The sequence below is a fragment of the Monodon monoceros genome, unplaced genomic scaffold (assembly GCF_005190385.1).
Source record: "Monodon monoceros isolate NGI ecotype Baffin Bay Population unplaced genomic scaffold, NGI_Narwhal_1 Super_Scaffold_21, whole genome shotgun sequence".
Classification (NCBI taxonomy): Eukaryota; Metazoa; Chordata; class Mammalia; order Artiodactyla; family Monodontidae; genus Monodon; species Monodon monoceros.
This window is the reverse complement of record NW_021703778.1, coordinates 12,503,515-12,525,977: the sequence shown is the minus strand read 5'-3', so window position 1 is coordinate 12,525,977 and position 22,463 is coordinate 12,503,515. Positions and strand designations below refer to the sequence as shown.

The following is a 22,463-nucleotide window of genomic DNA, read 5'->3' as shown; positions in this document are numbered from 1 at the left end:
AAAGCTGCTCACATCACTAATTATTAGAGGAATGCAAATACAAAACTACAATGAGGTATCACCTCACACCAGTTAAAATGGGCATCATCAGAAAATCTACAAACAAGAAATGCTGGAGAGGTTATGGAGAAAAGGGAACCGTCTTGCACTGTTGGTGGGAATGTAAATTGATACAGCCACTATGGAGGACAGTATGGAGGTTCCTTAAAAAACTAAAAATAGAATTACCATATGATCCAGCAATCCCACTACTGGTCATATACGCAGAGAAAACCATAATTCAGAAAGACACATGCACCCCTATGTTCATTGCAGCACTATTTACAATAGCCAGGTCATGGAAGCAACCTCAATGCCCATCGACAGACAAATGGATAAAGAAGATGTGGCACATATATACAATGGAATATTAGCCATAAAAAGGAACGAAATTGAGTCATTCATTGAGACGTGGATGAATCTAGAGACTGTCATACAGAGTGAAGTAAATCAGAAAGAGAAAAACAAATATCGTATATTAACGCATGTATGTGGAACCTAGAAAAATGGTACAGATGAACCGGTTTGCAGGGCAGAAGGTGAGACACAGATGTAGAGAACAAACGTATGGACACCAAGGGGGGAAAGCCGCAGGGGGGTGGGGATGGTGGTGTGCTGAACTGGGCGACTGGGATTGACATGTATCCACTGATGTGTATAAAATTGATGACTAATAAGAACCTGCTGTATAAAAAAATAAATAAAATTAAAAATTTTTTTAAAATACAAAAAATATTAAGAAAAAAAAAGCAGACTCACAGATAAAAAGAACAAACTAGTGGTTACCACTTGTGGGCGTGGGCAATATAGGGGTGGAGAAAAAAGGGTTATCATGGGTTTATATGAAGTCACGTGTGTGAAACTTTGGGAAATTGTAAAGCACTATATAAAATTTTTTAAATCTTTCATTCAATAAATAATTATTTGCAATACAATTATTTTAATACCTATAGAGAAGTAAGTCAAAACTGTGATTTTGATATAGAAAGTAATCAGGTCTCTGTTGTCTACACATGGATCATACTAACTAACTCTGATTCTTCATACTTACTTCATGTTCTCTCCATAAAGAACTGGGCGATTTCCTTAAATCTGAGAGACCTTGTTATCTCCTCTTTCTTATTTTTTTACTCTTTTTTTTTGCGGTACTCGGGCCTCTTACTGTTGCGGCCTCTCCCGCTGCGGAGCACAGGCTCTGGACGCGCAGGCTCAGCGGCCATGGCTCACAGGCCCAGCCGCTCCGCGGCATGTCGGATCCTCCCGGACCGGGGCACGAACCCACGTCCCCTGCATCAGCAGGCGGACTCCCAACCACTGCGCCACCAGGGAAGCCCTTACTTTTTGTTTTTAATACCCCTTCTTGACTTCCCACAACAGCAGTGACTCAAGGAAGTTTTAAATGGCAGCACATATAGTGGTTACTTAAAAAAAAATTTTTTTTGATTGATTGCTGGGCCACCGCTAGCTTCCACAATACCAGAGACAAAGAACTCTTCCCTGGGGACCATCCTGCCATCATGTAACCTACAGTCAGGACCACAATAAAGGAAATGAGGGAGATGAGTAAGGATTATGCCCCAAGGGGACTCCAGAAAGAGACAGAATGCCGCTAAATTATATGGATGTGCATTTTGAGTGCTTTGGGAACTTTTCAGCGTCCTCATTCTACATGGATGACGTGTCATTTTGTATTATCAGTATTAATATTTCTCTTCACTAACACAGAAATAAAGCATTTACTGAATAATTTTAATACCTAGTAGAATTATTCATGGGGTACTATGCCTAAGAAAGCCATGTAATGTGTAGAGAAAATTTTTGAAAGATATTCCACATACAGAACTTCAAGAAAAGACAGCACTTCATTTATTCACAGTGACCTATCCATTCAGTATTGTTAGGGAAGGGCCTGACCTTGAGTGACTTCTTGGAATGTTAAATCTCTCTAGTGTGCATACAAAGCACTTTTCAAAGCTTTTTTAAATCCCCACCCCATTAAATAGAGTTAGTGGAAGTTAGTATACATGTATATTTATTTTTACAAATATTTTAATTCCTTTTATTCTGTAGACTTAAGTATAGACTAGTGCTGTTCCTTAAAATTGCCTATATTTTCTTGTGTACTTGAGGCTGTAGTGCAGTGAATGATGATGGTCATTTTGAAGGAGGGAAAAAACCACCTCTCAAAGCTGGCAAAACATCACAAGATTCACTTCCGCATCTCCATTCCTCTACAGGAAGAGATGGGATACATACCTCCCAGATGGCTAGAGATTTGTACCATCACCATTTGAGAATAAACTTTAACATCCGTTCTAGATCATACTTCTTGGCCAATATGCACAGATTCACTTAGAATAAGTGATCTTGTCGCTTACAGTACTTTAGTTTTATCAAAGAAACATTGACCATAGAAATAATCCACTGTGATTTACAACATTAAAATGCAGTCTCGGGAAAAATGAAAACTCATGTTACAGACGTGGTGTATGGGTTGGACTTGATAATGCTAAAGTTCTGCGGTTATTGTCTTTGTTAGGGTTTTTCACAGGGAAAATGTTTTCAGAGTTCCATATTCCTTCTAACAGTGGAGGAACTGTGTCTTCATACTGACCCCTAGTGGCAGTTTAGGAAGAAGTTGGGGGAGGGGCAAAAAAGGTAACAGAAGGTTTGTTCTGTATTTTAGTGAAAAGGCACACTAATTTAATTTGAAATACTCTTCAATGTGTCTAAAATAATATTTTAAAACATTACTGAAAGATTGTGATCTGGAAAGCATTCCATTGTGGTGCTTTTAAAGAGATAGTATTCTACTGCTAACTGTGTGTTAATAGATGCTTGTCTTCGTCTCTTTTTAAGGTGAAGTCATTTCAGAATATTTTGACACATTAATTGTCCTGGTGACTGAATATCGACTGTGCTATATAACCATATAGGATAAATATAATACACTTAACCGACATAAATTAATCTTGTTGTTAGGTACTTACTCTAGAGTTGAATTTTTGCTCTTGACTTTATATAACAGAAAAGATTATTTTGTTTTAAAATTCTGACATATCACTTTGTTGTCAGATGCTACCTCCTTTGAATTAGAATGCTCACAATATGAGAATCCTGCAAGAAAACTTGAGTTAGTTTCCTTTTAGAAAGTTCAGTTTTGTAGTAAGGATGTTTCAAACTTTTGTATTCAGTATGATACCTCAAAGAACTTTATTTAAAGTGTTCTTCACTATTTTAAAAGCCTTCTGAGTTAATAGATAAAATAGATGGGAAGCATCTTTGTGGTAAATTTAAGTATTATTCTTGCCTTATTTCCATCCAGGTTTACTGAGTGGATACTTTCCATTTCTACCCCACTTAAGTGCCTAGATTCCTTCTCTGCTGTGTGTTGATAGATGCCTCTGATTTGAAGGAATATATAGAATGAAAAGCTGGATTTTGCAATAAAAACAAGTTGATTCCATACCCCCATTTTGTGTCAGCCTAGTCGACCTTCACAAACAGTATGAATTTTGTCGGCTACAAGTTTTGTGAGGCTAGGTGAATCCCATGAAATGTTCATTTAGAAACTTATCTATGCTGCTTTTATTACCTAGAGAGCAGAGACTAACATTTGCATAAACTTATTTTAAATTTGCTGCTACATCCTTCAGGTTTAATTTCCACTGTTACTGATTTTAAGAGGAAATTATCAAACAGTTTGGATACCTTTATATTGTGTGATTTTTCTCTTAAAATTTGAAGCAGTGCTTAAAACCTACATAAATTCCACTTTTACTCGTCTTTGACTTTTCAATATTAATCCTTTTCCTTGATTTTTCTTCCCTCTGAAAATGGCCTTTATTACTCATTTGTTGCCTAAACAAAGAGACTTGGGTGGGATGCTTGAGGAAACTGCTTCTGCTCTAGCCCTGCAGGGGTTGGAGATTTGACCGTCTAGCTGAAAAGTTGTCTGAAAATGAAAATTTCATACACACATGCAAATTTGGATATAGGATCCTATTTTCCCATGATCCAAGAAATGGAGACAGGATATAGGAAAATCTCTGCCCCTGTGGCTCACTGAGTATGCGTGGATGATGGTGAAGGTGATGTTGATAGTGATGGTGATGGTGATGATACCTGGCCTGTGTGGCCAGGCGTTGGGCTAAGTACTCCAAACGGAATGTATCACTAAATCCTTGAAGCAGTCCTGTGAGGTAGGGAATATTATCATCACATCCATTCTGCAGATGAGGAAATATAGGCACTGTCTTTGCTCAAGTTCACAGAGGTGGGATGCACACTTCACACCGAGGCAGTCAGCTATGTATATCCAGAGGGAGCTCGTGACTCTTCTCTCTCTCTGCCTCTTGCTCACTATCTCTGCGACTTTGAACTTCTCCAAATCTTCCAACCAAATGTTTCCCTTTGCATTCCTGGTCTTTTTGGATTCTTCCAGACTGCAGGCACCTTTGGAGAATTGAATTTCGATCCCCTCCTTTCCTTCCTTCCTCCTTCCTCCTTTCTTCCAGGTTCCTTTCCCTGTTTTGCCTTCTCTTCCTCCTCTTCCTTATATTCTCTTTATAAGAGAATGAGAAAGAGGAAAAAATGTATCCAATGGTTAATAAGAATTTCCCACTATGCTATACATCAAAATGGTCTCCCTTATTTCTCATTCCCTGAGGAATGATGAAGTGAACCAAATAGATTCTGGTTCTTTTTTTTCTAGAAAATACAGTACTTTTTAAAGCTTAAGAGACTGATAATTGTAAAAAAGATAGTCAGATCATCATGGCTTTAATTCTGTGTCTGTTGACTGACTTGCTTCCTGAGCAAGTCTTACTCTCACTAAATACTATCTTTCTTAACTCTAAAAAAAGTGAATCTGGATTATCTATTATATGTTGTGTGTCTAAGCGATTACCCTTGACCCAGGATCACAGGGAGCCTGGAACATACCTTTCACTAGGAACTAGATGGGGTCACTCTTTACCACTTTTGTCATTTTATCCCAGAGGCTAAGGAAGTTATTATCTGTGAATTTCGGTTTCTTTTGTAACTATTTCACAGTTACTTGGGTGTTCTTTATGTGCCAGGTACTGCTCTAGGCTGTAGGGATCATGACAATGGTTCCATGAAACTGCTTTCATGAAGTCTACAGTTTGGACAGGGAGACAGACAACACATGAGTAATTTTAAGGTAATTTCAGAAGTGATAACAGTATAGATGAAATAAAACAGCACGAAGTCATAGAGAGGGGCATGCATGACACCAGCGTTGTGAAAGGGGTCACAGGAATGACACAGCTCATCAATGACTGTCTCTCTGACATTAGAGCTGATGAGATGAGGGTAGTCCTGGCAAGGGCCAGGGGGTTTTATGTGCCATCACACTAGAGATTTCAGCGTCCTTATTTTTTTCAGTTAAGAAAATCAACAACGTGGTATCTCTAATTACTTTGGGATTGTGGCCCTTGTCATATCCAGTTATGTAAATAGACTGCTTTCCAGGCTAAACAGAAACATTTGGTAACTGCAGAAGCCATTTATTATGAATGTTCTAACACCTTGACCATTATTCCTATTTTATCAGGAGACAAGTCAGCCATGTAAAATGAAGACAGTTGTTCTTTCCTGATGGCAGCTAGTTAATTATTGGCAGGCATTCCAGCGTTTTGAAACAGAAGGTGGCATGTATGGAAGTGAAGTATCGTGACTGAACAGATAGGTCAGTAAGGATTCCACGTCACTTGTAAGAAAATTACATTTGATTTCCCTGCACCTTGACTGACTGCCTCGTAATTGGTAACAAAAGCCCGCATGCTCTCTGTGGAGGTGCTGGGTTGGCGTGTGCTCATCTCTTTGCAATTAGCAGTTTTCTCTTGAAAAATCATGATGTCACAGCAACTGTAGCGTAAAAGCATGTTCTGGAAGTTCCCAAATCATACCTGCTAGGACACATCGATATGATGGAAACAATTTGGTTTCACATACTTTTAAATATTTTTTTTTGCATTTTTTTCTTATTTTGCTATAGGATGCAAAACTTCCCACATCTGTTTCTATGTCTGGGCTTCTCTTTAATGATAGTGTTACTTTACACTCTTCATTTTAAGCTTTTTGCCTGCAGCTAATTGTGATTCTCTCCCTTACTATGGATAAGCATCTTTAAATAATACTTTTTTCAAAGGAGACAATACTCTTGGATACTTTTGTCAATCCTGGGGTTCAGCCAGAGTTGGGGGGCACATATATTAGTCTTCTGCAACTGTGGGGCTGCTGCGGGGTGATGGTCCTTTGGGACTCAGAAACTGATCAATTTAACACCCTCGACTTCTCGGGTCATTACCTTTGAAAAACTGGCTGGGATGAGAGTCAGGAATCCTGTTCACAGCATTCCAGATCCGGCTGTGATAACCAGGAGATCTGCTTATCATAACGGCCAGCACCCCACCCCCCTCGCACCTGTATAGACTCGCTGGGAGCCTGCAATTAAACTCGCCAACACTGAGTCACTGCTGCATATGCACCTCTCTTCACCACTTGCAGCGTGTCTGCCACCAATATGTCTTCCTTGGTGTGACAAACCTCACGGAGACATATGAAAAGCCGTGCTGGTGGGAATGGTTGTAATCACTGTTAACAAACAAGGTTCTGATTGCCAATATTACCATCTGTTCCAGCGGGTTCCACATATCCCCCTGTATATGGGCTCTGTTAAACAGATTTTCTATGCGGCCCAAGGTCACCCTTGATTCATGTAACCAGCCTTTGCAGATGAGTTAAATGTGAGTCTCCAAACAGCAGCAAGGATCAAAATCTGAGAGGTACCAAATCGTGTCCTCTGATGACACAACCCAAACAAACTGTGTTTGCAGAGAAAGAATATCCACATCCCTTGATACATGAGAGGGACGGATCCCAAAGACATTGTTTAAAGTGCAAGATTTCATCTATTAAACTTCATATAAAAATGACTTCATGGGGGGACTTCCTTGGTGGCACAGTGGTTAAGAATCCGCCTGCCAATGCAGGAGACACGGGTTCCAGCCCTGGTCTGGGAAGATCCCACATGCCACGGAGCAACTAAGCCCGTGCACCACAACTACTGAAGCCCGCGCACCTAGAGTCCGTGCTCCGCAACAAGAGAAGCCACCACAATGAGAAACCCACGCACCACAATGAAGAGTAACCCCTGTTCGCTGCAACTAGGGAAATCCCGCGCACAGCAATGAAGACCCAATGCAGCCAAATAAATAAATAAATAAAATAGTTAAAAAGAAAATGACTTCACTATATAATCCGAGAAGCCTAGGCGTGAGGAGGAAATCAACTGCTTTTAAGAACAGCTATAAGTGATACAAGCGGAGATCCCCATATTGTTGGATCCCACCCCTTCTTGCAAACTTCACACTGAGCTAAGTACTTTTCCCTCTCCGCTTCTGGATGCCAGCAGAGGTTTTCATCACTCCCCTTGAGTTGATTCAAGTCAATTAAAATATATCGATCTTCTCGGCACTGGGGATATAAAAAGACTCACATGCTGCCTAAGAAGTAGGCACCAGGCGTAGACATGGCAGAGGAGGGGGTGATTAATAAGGAGGGGCAGTGATGGACGTGGGTAACCTCACCCAGGAAGCGGTGAGTGAGCTGGCCTTGCGGGGTCCTCAGGTAGAGGTTCGGGAGGGATCTGGGGGCAAAGGAAGCACGAGTGCAAAGGCACACAGACATGAAATAGCACTGTACTTTCCGGGAAGCATAATAGTCGCTATTTGTGCAATTGAGCTTTTCCTTAGTGCTCTTAGTGCCCATGCTGTAACTGTGGGGCTTGGGGACTTAATATGAAAAACTATGTGCTGAATTCCTTTCCGTAACAGGCGCCGTAAAATAATATTTCGAGATTGTGACTCTTCTCTGACTGTGAACACTTGTGCCCAAACCTCATTTTTTAAAACAAAAGGAAATGTATATATATGTTTAGCAAACGAATGCTCTGAGGACATGTGAAAAAGAGACCTAACCTAGTTTTGGGGGTCAAGAAATGCTTCCTTGAGGAAGAGACATTTGTGCCAAACTTGGCAAGATGAATGGGAATTATCCGGGGGAAGGGACGGCTGGGAGTGAGGCCAGAGTGTGGGCACACGCCGAGGTGAGACGGAGCCTGGCGTATGGCAGGTTGCCAGAAAGGCCTAGGACACGACAACAGGAAGAGGTGGCGGGGTGCACGGGCTGGTGAGGGAGGTGGGGTCAGCTCATGCTTGGCCTCAGAGGCCACGTAAGAAATTTGGGGCTTTATCCTGAACAATGGCAAACCGTGGAAGTTTTAAGTAGGGGAGAAATAAAATTATTTTTAAAAAATCACTTAAGCTGTAAGATGGAGAAAGGATTAGAGGGGATGAGGGGAAACCTGTTAGGAGAGTACTTATATCAATCCACAAGATACAGGATGTTGAATTGGATTCAGTGGGAGAGATGGAGATGGAGAAAAGGAAGCGTTCTGAGAAATATGGAGGAGAGAAATAGTCAGGACTTGGTAATAGATTGGATACACATGACATGTCGAACTTCACTTCTATTTACATATGTCAAATGACATAAACAGATGTTTTTATACATTCCCATATTTGGTTTGTAGTTTGGTTAATTTCTGTTTCAATTTACATTTTAAACTCTTAATTGATTAAACTCCTAATTGATTAAACTCCAGCCGGATGCAGACTAATGATAGTAAATATCAGAAAATAGTTTCAGATTGCTGTGATGATATATGGCCCTGTAATTCTGGATTTTGTAACAAAGCAGTTTGACTTCTGTCCTATTCATTTGGATAATGCTCTACCATCTAGGAGACTAAAATGTGTCTTAAAAATAGGATAGGGAAAAAAAAATAGGATAGGCTTCAGCTTGTGTATATGTTAGACTTGGGGAAAAATAAGACAGAATGTCTTGGGTTTGAAAGCACAAAATTAATGCAATTCTTTTTTTAAAAAAAAGTACAAATTCTGCACTCTATTTCTATGACTGAAATTAGTTTTTTTTTTAAGTAAGACTAATAGCTTGATTTTTCATATCATAAGTTAATCTCAATTATGCTTTTTGCACTTAGAGCTGCACGTAGCAAATTATGGGCAGCTATGCACATACAATATACGTTGCTCTCCCAGCTGTGCCTGTATGATTTGTCTTTCGGTGCTGGCAGTTATGTTCAATTTAGTAAAAGCTATATTCCACTGTGTACTAGAATCTTTGGTTTTTTTAAACAGCTAGGTTTTTATGTACTTCCCTTTACTGCCTCCATAAAGAGCAAAGAAAAAGCAGAAGGTAGAGTATAAATGAACCAGGGCCAGACATGCCTTCATACAGGAGAAAGGGAGAAGCAGAAAGGCTGACAGCAGAGATACACTTGATGAAAATCCCTGTGTCTCCATGACCCAGGTTTGTTTGTTCGTTTTTACATAAACTAGAGAAACTAAAACCATGGAGTATGATCCTGCATACTTACTTAAATTTTCCCTAAACTCCCTGATACACACAAAAGATAAAGCCTTTCAGAATTTACTAGTATGCATTTACCTAAAGCATTTCTGGCTTCTATCATGGATGCCGTTGAAATACCTCCATTGTGTGCTCTTTCTTTACTCTCCAAGATGTGTTAAAAAATGAACATTGTCAAAGATAAAAACCACTAAGTGACAAAGGAATCGTGCATTTTAGCAAGGTGTGTTTATAATGATTAAAAAAACACAGAGTATTTGATTTAAGGAACTGATTGCATCAAGTGCATGAAAAATAATTCAAAGGAAACAATTTTTTTGTGAAGGTTTAAGCTTATGTTAATTAATTAGAATATATGCATAATTAAAAATTCTTCCTGGCATTTTTTTTTAATTCAGTGTTGAGTATGAGAAGTTCCTGGTGAACTAATATATTAGAGCCTTCAAATTTTCCCTTATTCATAAAATCAAATGACCACCGTGTCAGTTAATAATAGGAGAGAGACGTAAATGTGAGATTATCTTAAGAGTGTTTATTTTATCCTCTAGGAAAGGAAATTAAATGCTGTTCCTCAGGCTGCCATAGTGAGATGCAGGGCCTTCCTTCCTCTCAATATTTTTCTTGGGCTTCCTCCCAAATTTTGGTCACATGTCATCTAACCAAATTTTAGTTTTAAGGGACGCCATCCCAGAGAAAGACTAGGAGATGCCACAGAGGGTTAAACAGACACCAGGAACTGGAGGAGGGGAAACACGGAACTGAGTGCTGACTTTAACTTGGTATCAATCAGTAGGGTGTGTTTTCTGGATGGATTTATATAAACCGGGGGTAGGAGGTGCGTTCAAGGTCAACACCAAGGAGCCCTTCGTTCTCCAGAGATGTTGCCTCTAGCCATTCCGTTCCTGCCCAGTGGCTGCTGTTCATTCTCCTTCAGAGCTTCCTTTCACCTAAAGCTAGCAGTCTCCTTATTGAGGTTGTGTGTGTATTCTGCTCTCTGATGAATAATTGTGATACCTTCTGTTCTTGACACTGTCAGTTCTCCTTCACAACCAGAAAATTCAAGTGACAGAACCAAACTGAACTCATCAGGATACAGAGTGATGGGCTAAACTACATAGCCTCACTTCTTTTTTTCAGTGTTGGTTACTACTGTGATCCTAAATTTTTTTAAAAGTGGCAAATATAAACTGGAAAAAGATGTTCGTATTATTGAAGACTCAAGTGTATTTTTATTGTCTTGATTAACTCTATTTCTATGATGATTTAGGTGGATTTTTAACATAATTTGGGGTTTTCCTTTAAAACCAGGATGCTCTATATATCTTACTGCTTGAAACATCTCTTATTTGAAGCAATTCCAAACATTAAAGAACATAATTAAATCAACTTCCACTCTTTAAAATGATCTTTTTTTTAAAATTTTATGAGCTTTTTAAGTGATTACAAAGCAAGGACTATAGAAAGTATAGTGTTTTTAAAAGGTTTAGGATTTCTAATTGTGGGAAAACGTTTTTATACTAGAAATAGGAAATTTAACAACTGAATATGCCTACATTACTAAAATTATTCTTGTCAATATCATGACTTTGATATTGATATTTAATTTGTAAAAGCAACATCCACCCCCAAAATGATTTGCTGCCTTCAAACGTGTTAACGTCTGCCTACAGTTAACAGCCTCACTTAAAAAGAGGGAAGATGAGCTGAAAAATTTTTAATTCCCATGTCCTCTCATTTAAACCTTTGTTTTCTTACTGGTTAGGAATATTTTAATAGACTTTCTTTGAATAGAATTTCCTGGTCTTGTAAGTATCACTGAGTTAAAAGATGAATAGCTGTAGTAGGGTTTCTAAGAAGCAGTCATGCATTTTCCTATAACCCAAAGCTGCAGACGTAGGGAAAGGATTATTTATATTCATTCATAACCCCCCAGACTCCATTTAAATCCCCAGAGCCTCAATTCCGGGTTCATCGCCCAGATAAATTAATTTCTTTCTGAAATTGTCTTTAGGCACTCGTTTGTTTTATAAGCTTAGTTGTATGCTCCAAACATCATTTCCTGAACAGGGGTGAACGGCATTCATTTCTCCTTCATTGACCCAGCGCTGCTGCCGAAGGTGATGGTATCGATGCATTAATTAACGCCCTGTCCAGCAAACGAGATGGAGCCATAGCCAACGCCGCCACGGTGCTGACGAACATGGCCATGCAGGAGTCTCTGCGTCTGAGCATCCAGAGCCATGACGTCATGCACGCCCTGCTCAGCCCGCTGCACTCTGCTAACACCGTCGTGCAGAGCAAAGCCGCTCTCACCGTTGCTGCAACTGCGTGTGATGTCGAGGCCCGGACAGAGGTGAGCATTTGCATCACTTTCCTTTTCTCTTTCTTCTGGTCCGTACCTACTGGTGCATTAATTTGAAACATTTTCAAGTATTTGAACCTACCCATCATTTAAGTCCCTCAAAATTGGTGCAACACATTGGAAAACAAATTAGCATCACCCAGCAAAGAAGGTGAGCGTACCCTATAATGTGGCAATTCTAGGTATAAAACTAGGTATATACCTAAGACACTCTCTTGTCTCTGTGCACCAGGAAGCATTGTTTATAACATCTCAACAGCTGGAAACAAACCAACTGTCCAGTTGTTAAGAGAATGGATACATAAATTTGTGGTATATTCATAAAACAGAATCTTGCATCAGTGAAAATGGATGAACTGTAGCTACAGACATCAACAGAGAAGAATCTCAACCAGCGTAATGCTGAGCAAAGTCAAGTTCAGAAGAAAACAGATGTGTGAATTCTATTTATATAATGTTCAAAAATATGCAAAGCAAAGCAATATGTTGTTTAAGCACATACATATAAAACTATAAAGAAAAGTGAGAAAATTATTGACCCCAAATTTAAGAAACTGGTTGCCTCTTGGGGGATCAAGGGGGTGGATGTGTTTGAAGAGGAGCACACGGGGGTTCAAGGTCACTGAAATGCACCATTTCTTAAGCTGAGTGGGGGACACTCAGGTGTGCCTTTTGCTATGATGCTTGAAATTATAAATATGGGTTACTCACACTCTTCTGTTTCTCTTGTATTTCAAAAATTTAAAACATGGAATTGTAGTTTTTACAAGTGCATCATATAAGAGTGCGTTTGGCCCATTTCATAAAGACTTGATATAAACCTACAAATGTACCTTTTTTCTCTTGCTTTTTTCCTGTTTGCGTGTCGTGTGGCACTCATTCAAACAGCCTAGGACTCTGTTCCTCTCGCCCCAGTAAAAATAACAATATGGAGCACTTATTATGCACAGCCAGTGTGCTAAGCACTTAACATGCATTTAAGCCTCACTTGAAATAGGTATGTTTGTCACTACTTCGAAAAGATACATGCATCTCAATGTACATAGCAGCATTAGTCACAATAGCCAAGACATGGAAGCAACCTAAATGCCCATTGATGGATGAATGCATAAAGAAGATGTGGTGTTTATACACAATGGAATATTACTCAGCCAGAAACAGAATGAAATTCTGCCATTTGCAACAATGTGGTTGAACCTAGCGGTTATTATGCTTAGTGAAATAAGTCAGACACAGAAAGACGAATACTCTGTTATCATTTACATGTGGAATTTTAAAAATAAAACAAACGAATGAATATAACAAAGCAAACAGACTCACAGATATAGAGAACAAACCAGTGGTTACCAGGGAGAGGGAAGAAGGGAGGGGCAGGGGAGTAAGAGGTACAAACTACTAGGCATAAAACAAACAAGCAACAAGGACATACTGCACAGCACAGGGAAATATAGCCATTATTTTGTAATAACTTTAAAGGGAGTATAATCTATAAAAATATTGAATCACTATGTTGTACACCTGAAACTAATATAATAAACCAACTATATGTAATCTATGTAGCATGTAAACCAGCTATACTTCAATTTTACAAAAAGAAAAGAAATAGGTACATTTGCAATCCCTATTTTATAGAGGAGGAAAATGAGGCTTAAAGAAATAATGTGCTGAAAGCAGAGTTGATGGGTCGGGAAATCAGGGACTGCGAACACACCTTTCTGCGTCCAGAGCCCCCGTCCTCACACTGTGCTGTCTGCTCAGACAACTAACAAATCTCTTCTGTCTCTTAGATATTTTTTCTATCCCCTTCTTTGTTCCCGTTGACTCAGTTCATTTGTATTAATCCATTAAGGTAGTAAGATACTCACCAAATATTTTTTTTACCAGCTACCATGTGCCAGGCGCTGCAGTAGGCAGCAGCAACACAGTGATAAACAACACTGTGTTAGTTGGTCATTCCTCCATGCGGCTCACTGAGCAGTCCATCCGTTTCCTGGAATATTGCAACTGACTCTACGGCCCTCCCTACCCCTGCCACCTCCTATTCCCCAAACTGCCTCCAGACTGATCATTCAAATTTATGACCCTCATCACATCATTGCAAGTCCCCAGGGGTGTGCCACTGCCCCATGGGAACAGCTAAGCTGGTTAGTGTGCTCTGCAAGGGCTCGCAATGATCCACCCCTACCTGCCTAAGCCTGAACTCGCTTCCCAGGTGTAACTCTACACTCCAGAAACACCATACGATTTGAATTCTAAAATTCTCTTATTTATATACCTCCTTGATTTCTCTGCTTGGAAAGCTAGTCTCACCTTTGTTCACCTGATAAGTGCCTGTTTCTCCTTCAACAACCAGCTCAGCCATCCTGTCCTCCATGACGGCTTTCTTTAGTCTTCAAACGTGGACTCCAACGTCCTGCTCTGTGCTCACACCACCCCCTATGCATGCTTCCCTTGAACTCAGTTTTGCACTAGTTTTTGTATGAAAGACCATAAGCTCCCTGAGGCTTTAGTGAAGGGAACTGAGGTTTTCCTTCCCTGCGTCCATGTCATTGATCTATACCTGGCACACAGTATATGCTTAATAAACAGTTGTTGAATGAATGAGTGAATGCATGAATGGAGGAATGAGTGGTGAAATTAATAAATGAATTAGATATTTGCCGAAAGAACACGTGGAGTCAGATTGCTATCTTATACTCAGATACAAAGATGTTCAGAAATTTGGCTTGCTAAGCATCAGATGCTTCAAGTAAACTTTTCAAAGCTTGCCCAGGTTACGTGTGCTAATGTGTAATCCCTGTTAGAGTCCCTGTGTTTGAGAAGAACATGATTGGAAGTGGATCGTATCTCACAAGGGCTCCTGTCTTCAGATACTACACAGAGAGACCTGTAGAATATTCTTTTTAGTCCTCCGGGCTCAGATAATACTGTATTACATTTCAAACAGTGAGACAAGAGCTCTGTTGAATCTTCTTTTTTTTTCCCCTGATTGGAACAATTTTATACATGTGTGACTTCTTTTAATAGTGTAATTAATGTAGTTCTCCCCGATTCTCTTCTTGTTCTTTTTCTTCTCTTTTTCACTCCTTGAAGCAATATGAGTGATAACAAAATGGATCTCCTTCTGGTGAACTGCTTCAGCATTGCTTCGTCCACACTGCTGACGTCATGGCACTGTCCAGTGACACAGGTGGCACTAGCCTGCATTGGTTACTCCTGCCTAGCTTTGGAGACTGTGTCCGTTTCCTATTGGTGCTGAAACAAATGACCACAACTTAGTGGCTTAAAGCAATAAAAATCTATTATCTCATGGTTTGGGAGGTCAGAAGTCTGAAAATGGTCTTACGGGTTAAAGTCAGGATATCAACAGAGCTGTGATCCTTCTGGAGACTTGAGGGGGAAATCTGTTTCCGGGTCCTTTCTAGCTTTTACCGTCCACCTGCATTCCTTGGCTGTGGCCCCTTCCTCTGTCTTCAAAGCAGATTACTGCAATCTCTGTTTCTACAAGTCTCCTTTCTCTGCTTCTCACACTCTTATCTCCCTCTTGCAAGGACCCCTGTAATTAAGTTGGGCCAACCTGATAATCCAGGACCATCTCCCTATCCCCAGATCCTTAACCACATCTACCAAATCCCTCCCAGGGACAAGGGCATCTTTAGGCGCCCGTGATTCTGTCCTCCACAGGCCAGATGGACACGCAGTGGTGAGCAGCAGAGTGAATGAACGTGGGACATCCCGCTTGTAGAGGGAAGAGGACAGGCTCTTTGCCCTGCCCACCCCATGTAAACTCACAATGACCTCCCTCAGTAACTTTACTGCAGCCTCTTCTTAACTTTGAACAGAACACCACGCTCCTGCCTGTAAGGTTTTTGCAATTGATTCTTTCCCCCTGAATTTAATAAATCTAAACATGGACACATCCTAAAATGTTTTTTACATAGTCAAAACCCTTTCAACAGTCAAAAAATGAGATTTTTTTTTAAAGCATGAATGTTTATGTTCTGTACTCTTAATGTGTAAAATTTTGGCTTCCATTTCTAGTTGAGAAATTCGGGTGGGCTGGAGCCACTGGTAGAGCTCCTGCATTCCAAGAACGACGAGGTACGACGGCATGCCAGCTGGGCCATAACGGTCTGTGCCAGCGATGAGCCCACGGCCGCTGAGTTGTGCAGGCTTGGGTGAGTGGAGCGGTCTGGAGGGTCTGGCTCAGATGAAGGACACACAGTCTTCAGGCCCGAGGAAGGTCGAGCAGAGTCTCCACGCCCACTCTCAGGCCGCAGGGCGTTCAGAAGCTCTGCGGGTCACAGCCCCTCTGAAGGGACCGCCTGCAGAAGCGGGATCCTCCCCGTTCCTCCCCTGAGAGATCTCCCCCGCCACCTCCACAAAATCATCTTCAATGTTTCCTTTTCCACTTTTTCATTCTGATAAACGCTTCTTTCACCTTCCTCTGCTTTGCTAAACACAATCTTATTTGTCACTCAGCTTTCAAGGCTAAATTAAAACAGGCAAGCCATGAGTGCCACCTTTGTTTTCTCCCCCACAAACCGCTCCACCACAATGATGCCTTTAACCAACCTCACCACGTCGGTTCCCTTACCAACAGCCTGTGAGTCAGCTGCCTTTAGCAACTCAGCCAAGAGGGTTTCAAGGTTCCTCAGACAGATTTACCCTGTTTCTAGCCATTTTTGTTCTTCGTATATGTCACCTGGTTGGCTGAAAAAATTGGAGTCCGATACTAATTTTGCTTTAAATGAAGAACTTTTTCTTCCTAAAGTGTCCTTTTCAACTGTTTGATTATGAGTTTCCACATGGCATGTATGTTCTCAAAAAGGGCTGATTTGTCTTCATAATTCTGTCAGGATTAGTTTACCTAAAAGGGTGGAATGGTTTTAACCTTTCCATCTCAATCCTTCATTCAGGATCTTAGTGAGGTGTATGAATGGGAACTTACTGTTGGATTGCTTATATAAGGCAAATAATGCCTTTTTTACTTTTATTGACAGGGCTTTAGATATCCTTGAAGAAATTAATCTATCAGTAAGTCGAAAAAATAAATTCAGTGAGGCAGCTCATAACAAATTGCTCAACCACCACCTGTCTCTGAAATACAGCCAGACTGGCTATTTGTCATCAAGTAACATAATTACTGATGGAGTCTATGATTATGGTCGGGTAAGTGGCAGCACTAATTTGTATTTTAGTATGTGTGATCAGTTCTTCTTGCATCGTGATGCCATTACGTTGCAATTTTATAACCGCCTAACATAATTTATATTTTTATAGGCAGAAACTTGGGAATCAGAACTTCATCCTTAAACTTTGTCTGGTTATAAGATTTTGCATTTGTGTACAGTTTTAACTAGAATCTGATGACCTGAACTTAAATTAGTTCGCTGCTGCTAGTCTCAAGTTTCAGAGAAGATATAAAGCAATCGGCTTTTATATTACTTCTAGGGCTCAGTGTTAATGATAATGTCAATAACAGAAGTATAAGTTTTTATTCTATTAATTATAATCTAATTGAAATTAACCAAATTGTAATACTGAATTTTAAAATGTAATGTAGAAGAATATTATTTTACGTAGCTGCGTTTGTGATTACGATTTTAAAACAATACAGTGTAATTCAGTGTTAATGTTAAGAGAAATGGGAAGCTAAACAGAGTCTTGAGGGCTTTTTGACATTACTGTCTAAGTCAGCATGTTCTACTTCTGGAAACCAAAAGCAATAAGGAGAATAGGGAAATTTTTTAAAAACCTACAAATCCCATTTTAGGCAGAAGTAGGAAATTGGTATGATCTGCAGACTTCAAAAATATTTAAAAGTCCCTGGGATCAGGCAGAAGTTACACAGGAGGAAGAATGGAAAGGGGAAAAAAAGCACAGAGAGGGACAAGAGTGGTAGCAGATCTCAGAAAGCACCATCAAAAGTCTATACTTCCCGAGGGGATGGAGAACTCAGACATACAAAAGCTATATGCTTGGTTCGCAAGGGGGTGGGTGGGCAGGACCTCAGGAACCGGGGTGAGCAGGGCTGGTAGCAGAAACCCTCTTGGACAAATTTGGTTCAAAGAAGCAGAGGAGACAGGGCCATAAAAGAATCACAGCTAAGCTGTATTTGCAGGAAACACTTTATCGTGGTAACAGAATTAGAGACATGTTGAATAACCAAAACTGCTAGCCTAAAACTTTTTCTCTTCCTTCTGCTTCTGCCAGCCACTGCCACCACCATACCCCCCATAACAGATACACACAAACCACCAAGAAATTACTGCTTTCGTTCAATGATGAGTAATTTTAAAAGAACAGGTGCCACATTATTAGCATAAAGATGCTTTAAGAAAAATGAGGAAAAGAGCAGAAAAACCACCAAAGAGCACTTACCAGAGCACTTATCTGTTGCCATGGAACAGATAAAACTGTGACAAAATATATTTGTTCATGAGTTTTTTTTTTTTTTAAAGTAATGAGACAATGTCCTTATGAAGGAGAACTCGCTGATTCACTCTAAATATTAAGTTTCTAATACTTCAGGCTTTAAATGTGTCAGTGAACAAAAGAGACAAAGATCTCTACTCCCATGGTACCAGTGAGAGGAAACAGACAAACAATAAATCTCACCAATACATTCTATCACGTGATAGAAATGATAAGCACTGCAGCGGGTGGGGAGGAGGATAAAGGGGCTTAGGACACTGGAGTTGATGTGGTCAGGTAGCCCCACTAAAAGGGTAATATCTGAGCAAAAAATTTGAAGGAGGTGAAGGACTTCTTAGCCTTGGGGATAGTGGGGAAGGAGCTTTCTAGATGGAGGAAAGAGCTAGTGCAGAAACCGTGAGTGGTTGGCACACTCAAGGAACAGCAAAGTCGGTGTAGCTAGAACTGAGTCAACTAAGGGTGGAATAACAGACCAAATCAGAGCAGGTAAGAGCAAGCAGCTCATGGAAGTCTTGTAGACCATTGGAAGGATTTGGGCCTTTACTCTGAATGAAGTGGGAAAACACGTCAGGGTTCTGGGCAGAAGAATGACACGCTCTGTCTTACTTTAAGAGAACCATGAAAAGTATCTTGGATGAGAGAAGGATCTATTACTTGACTGGAAAAAGAGCTCACAGGGTGATCTGGTCTAACCCTCTTCACCAGGCTGATAAAATTGCTAGTATAGGGCTTTGTCTAGCTTGTTGTTAGTTATCCTCACAACATTTTTAGTGATCTGTTTAGTAATTAGTTACTCTTACAGATGATAAGCTCTTCCTCACGTATATGGATAGATTTTCAAACTCAAATACTTCCAGGGCCAAGCTGATAATTATGGTATGAAACAGTTGAGTATCAAGTTACAGAGACTGGGCGGGGGGGGGGGGGGGGGAGGACGACTGGAGGGTGTATCTTGCCCAAAGATATCCACAAGCTTCAGTTTCCTATTTTTAAGTGTTTGTGTGTGAAATTAGATACCTCAAACAGTTAAGAACCTATTCTATCAGTATTCATTAAAAAAATATATAATGCATGCAGGTATTACTTTTCAATTCTTAAATTATCTACAGATAAATCCTGGCACCAAACTTTTGCCTTTGAAGGATCTCTGCTTACAAGAACCAAGTGACCAACGTGCTATACTCTTAGTTAACAGTAAATCTGATGCGTGAGTCTTTGCGGGGAGGAGGAATGAAGGAAAGCAAATAATTTTTTTTGTTTGTCCATCATCATGTGAATACATAAAGGTTCCCAGTATGGTATCTTTTCTTACTTCCTGTATCTAGCAGCACCATGAAAGTAAACACTGGCCCATAAACTCATAGCCTGACATAGTAAAGAACACAGAATAGTCACCACTGTGGTTTTTCCTTTGACTCCATGTTACCAGTCAATTCCATGGGTATTTCTGCAATCAGGGCTTCTTACCCTTCCGGCAACATGAAGTAACTGAAGAAAGTATAAACAGATAGGAGCAAACCAAGATGAATTATGTTTACAAATCTCCAGAACTAAATCCAGGAATACCACTGCTGCCCAATATTTTTAATAAAATAAGGAGAAAATAGTAGAGCTAAAAATGAAAGCTTCAACAGCCATTAAAATGGTCTTGTATTCCTATATATCTATATAATACATTTTATGTGACACATTTTATAAAACTATTTCTAGTTCTAGCTCATGAAAAGGTTATTCATTTTATCTTATTTTAAACTCTCCTTTTTGCTTTTAAAATAATGTGTCACTGTTAAAAGTCAGCTCTAAATATGATTTTTCAGAAAAAAATCTATTTTGTAGGACAAAGTCAATATTGACAAATTATTTTAATTTGTACATAATTTCAAATATGTAAAATTTTAGTTCTCCAACTCCATCTACGGAAGATAAGTCATCAGACGTTGGTTATGGACGAAGTATTTCTTCTTCATCTTCTTTAAGAAGAGCAAGTAAAGAAAAGACCAAGTAAGAAAATGATGTTTTGTCTACACTCAAATAATTCTCTCCCTTAATTTGGGAGTAAAAAAGAAATTCAGATTTTAGGTTTTGGCAACTTAAATTTTAGTCTTCTCACAGTCACACAATTTCAGGATGAAAGCCAGGAAACCTGGTTTGACATTCTGTCTTCTGTGAACCCAGAGTGAGATCTTGAGCCCCTGACTCAGTGTCCATGATCAGGCTTAGTGTCCTTATCTGTAGATGGAATAATGCCTGGAGCCCTGCTTCTTCTCTGTGACTGGGATCAAAATATATAATGGAAGTGAAAATGCCTTATGAATTATAAAATGCCTTGCAAATGTAGTGCATTGCTATTTTCTGTATGATTGAAATTGGTTGTGGTGTTTTTCAAATGACAAGAGAAAACAGTTATCATTTTAGTGCTGGATTTGGATCTCCCACCGAAGAGAAATCAGAACCTACTTCGGGACGCAATACTGCTCTTAGCAAAAGCGCCACTAAAGAGAAAGGATCCAGGTAGAAACCTCCTTACTGTATTCTTCTCCTAACTGTAATCCTGTCAAGTTTTAATTACCCACAGAGTTGGTGAAAGGGAGGGGTGGCTTTTAACTAGCAAGCTCTTCTTATGGAATCAGATGTAGGACTAAACAGGACTCATGAAGTATAATTAAAATTACTTTTGTGTCTCTTGTTGTCTCTTTAAAACTTACCCAGAGGGGATTTCTTCTCCTGCCTCTGGGTGAGAACTCAGGGTACTTTGCTCACTGTAAAGTCCTACAGTCACTTTAATGCAGAGACAACAACGGAAACAGCAGTCTCCAGTCAGCCCTTTAAAAGTCCAACCATGTGTAGGAATCAACTTGAGACGAACTTTTCTGCCCCGCACCCCCACCCCGTGGCTGGCTGGGCAGCTGATGAGCAGCACTGTAAGCCCCCCTCGCCCCTGCCCCTTCTTCCACACCCCCTCCCCGTCTTGCCCACGGAAGCCCCTGACCCTCAGGAAGCAATGAGAAGAGGAAAGGGAAACGGGACCACATTCTGAATTTGGCTGGAACCATTATAATGTGGTTCCACGCTTTTTAGGCCTGGCATATTTTAAAACACTGTCTACATGTTTACATATTTTTAAAAATATTCTTTCTCTTGTCAGCGCTTTCCCGGATTCTTCAAAAAACCACTCAGACCTCCTGCCCCACCCACTCCATGACCTGTCAATTATTGTTGACTTAAGCCCTTGAAAAACACTGGGGTGCTGGAGGCTATTTGGCACACATGTATATAATTGAGCATCTACCTTCTAAACCGAGACTGTCTCCTAAGGTCTCCTAAGGAGTGGTCTGCCCTCCTCCGCAGACCTCGGAGCTGTGTATGTTCTATTTCTGACTTTATTTTCTCCTGTCAGTCTCTGGTGCTCACTGTTCTGATCTCTGCTTCTGATCATCCCTCATCCTCTCTGCCCTCCTGCCCCTCCTCACCTCTTCCCTTCCCTTCCTCTCCTCACTTGGCTTCTCTTGTTTCTCCTCCCCTGGACTGAGAGTGCCTTGAGCACAAGAACATGTTCGGACTCGAATAATTTCTCTTTTCATCGCCAGCATTTAGCACAGCGCTTGGCTGGCATACATAAGGCATTTGTGTTTATTCAAGAGAATAGAAATCTCAACTTTTTGCAGGAAAAGGTTCTTTTCAACAAGATCCACACTTAAAAACTGTGTCTCTTGAGCAAATAGGTTACCTTCTCTTTGGCTGAGTTCACTTATCGGTAAAATGCAAAACAAAACAAAACTGTAGTTTGGGGCTTCCCTGGTGGCGCAGTGGTTGAGAGTCCGCCTGCCGATGCAGGGGACACGGGTTCGTGCCCTGGTCCGGGAAGATCCCACATGCCGCGGAGCGGCTGGGCCCGTGAGCCATGGCCGCTGAGCCTGCGCGTCCGGAGCCTGTGCTCCGCAACGGGAGAGGCCGCAACAGTGAGAGGCCCGCGTACCACAAAAAAACAAACAAACAAAAAACCTGTAGTCTGTTCCTCACAGTGTCTTGAGAAGATTAAATAAGTTAATGAATGAAAAGGGCTTAGAGCAGGGCCTGGCCCAGAGTAAACATTCAACAAATGTTAGTACTATTGGATGAAACAGTTGCAGGGAGCCCAAACCCA

The 22,463-nt window shown here is 40.4% G+C and overlaps 1 protein-coding gene across 3 annotated transcripts in view; it reads left to right on the top strand.

Moving 5' to 3' along the window:
* ARMC3 (armadillo repeat containing 3) overlaps nt 1–22,463 on the top strand; it is a 94,842-nt gene that overhangs the window by 53,938 nt on the left and 18,441 nt on the right. For 2 of the 3 annotated variants that reach the window (XM_029238428.1, XM_029238426.1), the window contains 6 exons: nt 11,623–11,872; nt 15,923–16,059; nt 16,885–17,053; nt 19,429–19,526; nt 20,219–20,320; nt 20,714–20,830. In XM_029238428.1, the coding sequence (XP_029094261.1) occupies nt 11,623–11,872; nt 15,923–16,059; nt 16,885–17,053; nt 19,429–19,526; nt 20,219–20,320; nt 20,714–20,830 (873 nt within the window). The remainder of the gene's footprint in view (nt 1–11,622; nt 11,873–15,922; nt 16,060–16,884; nt 17,054–19,428; nt 19,527–20,218; nt 20,321–20,713; nt 20,831–22,463) is intronic. The other variant, XM_029238427.1, reaches the window with a different exon arrangement.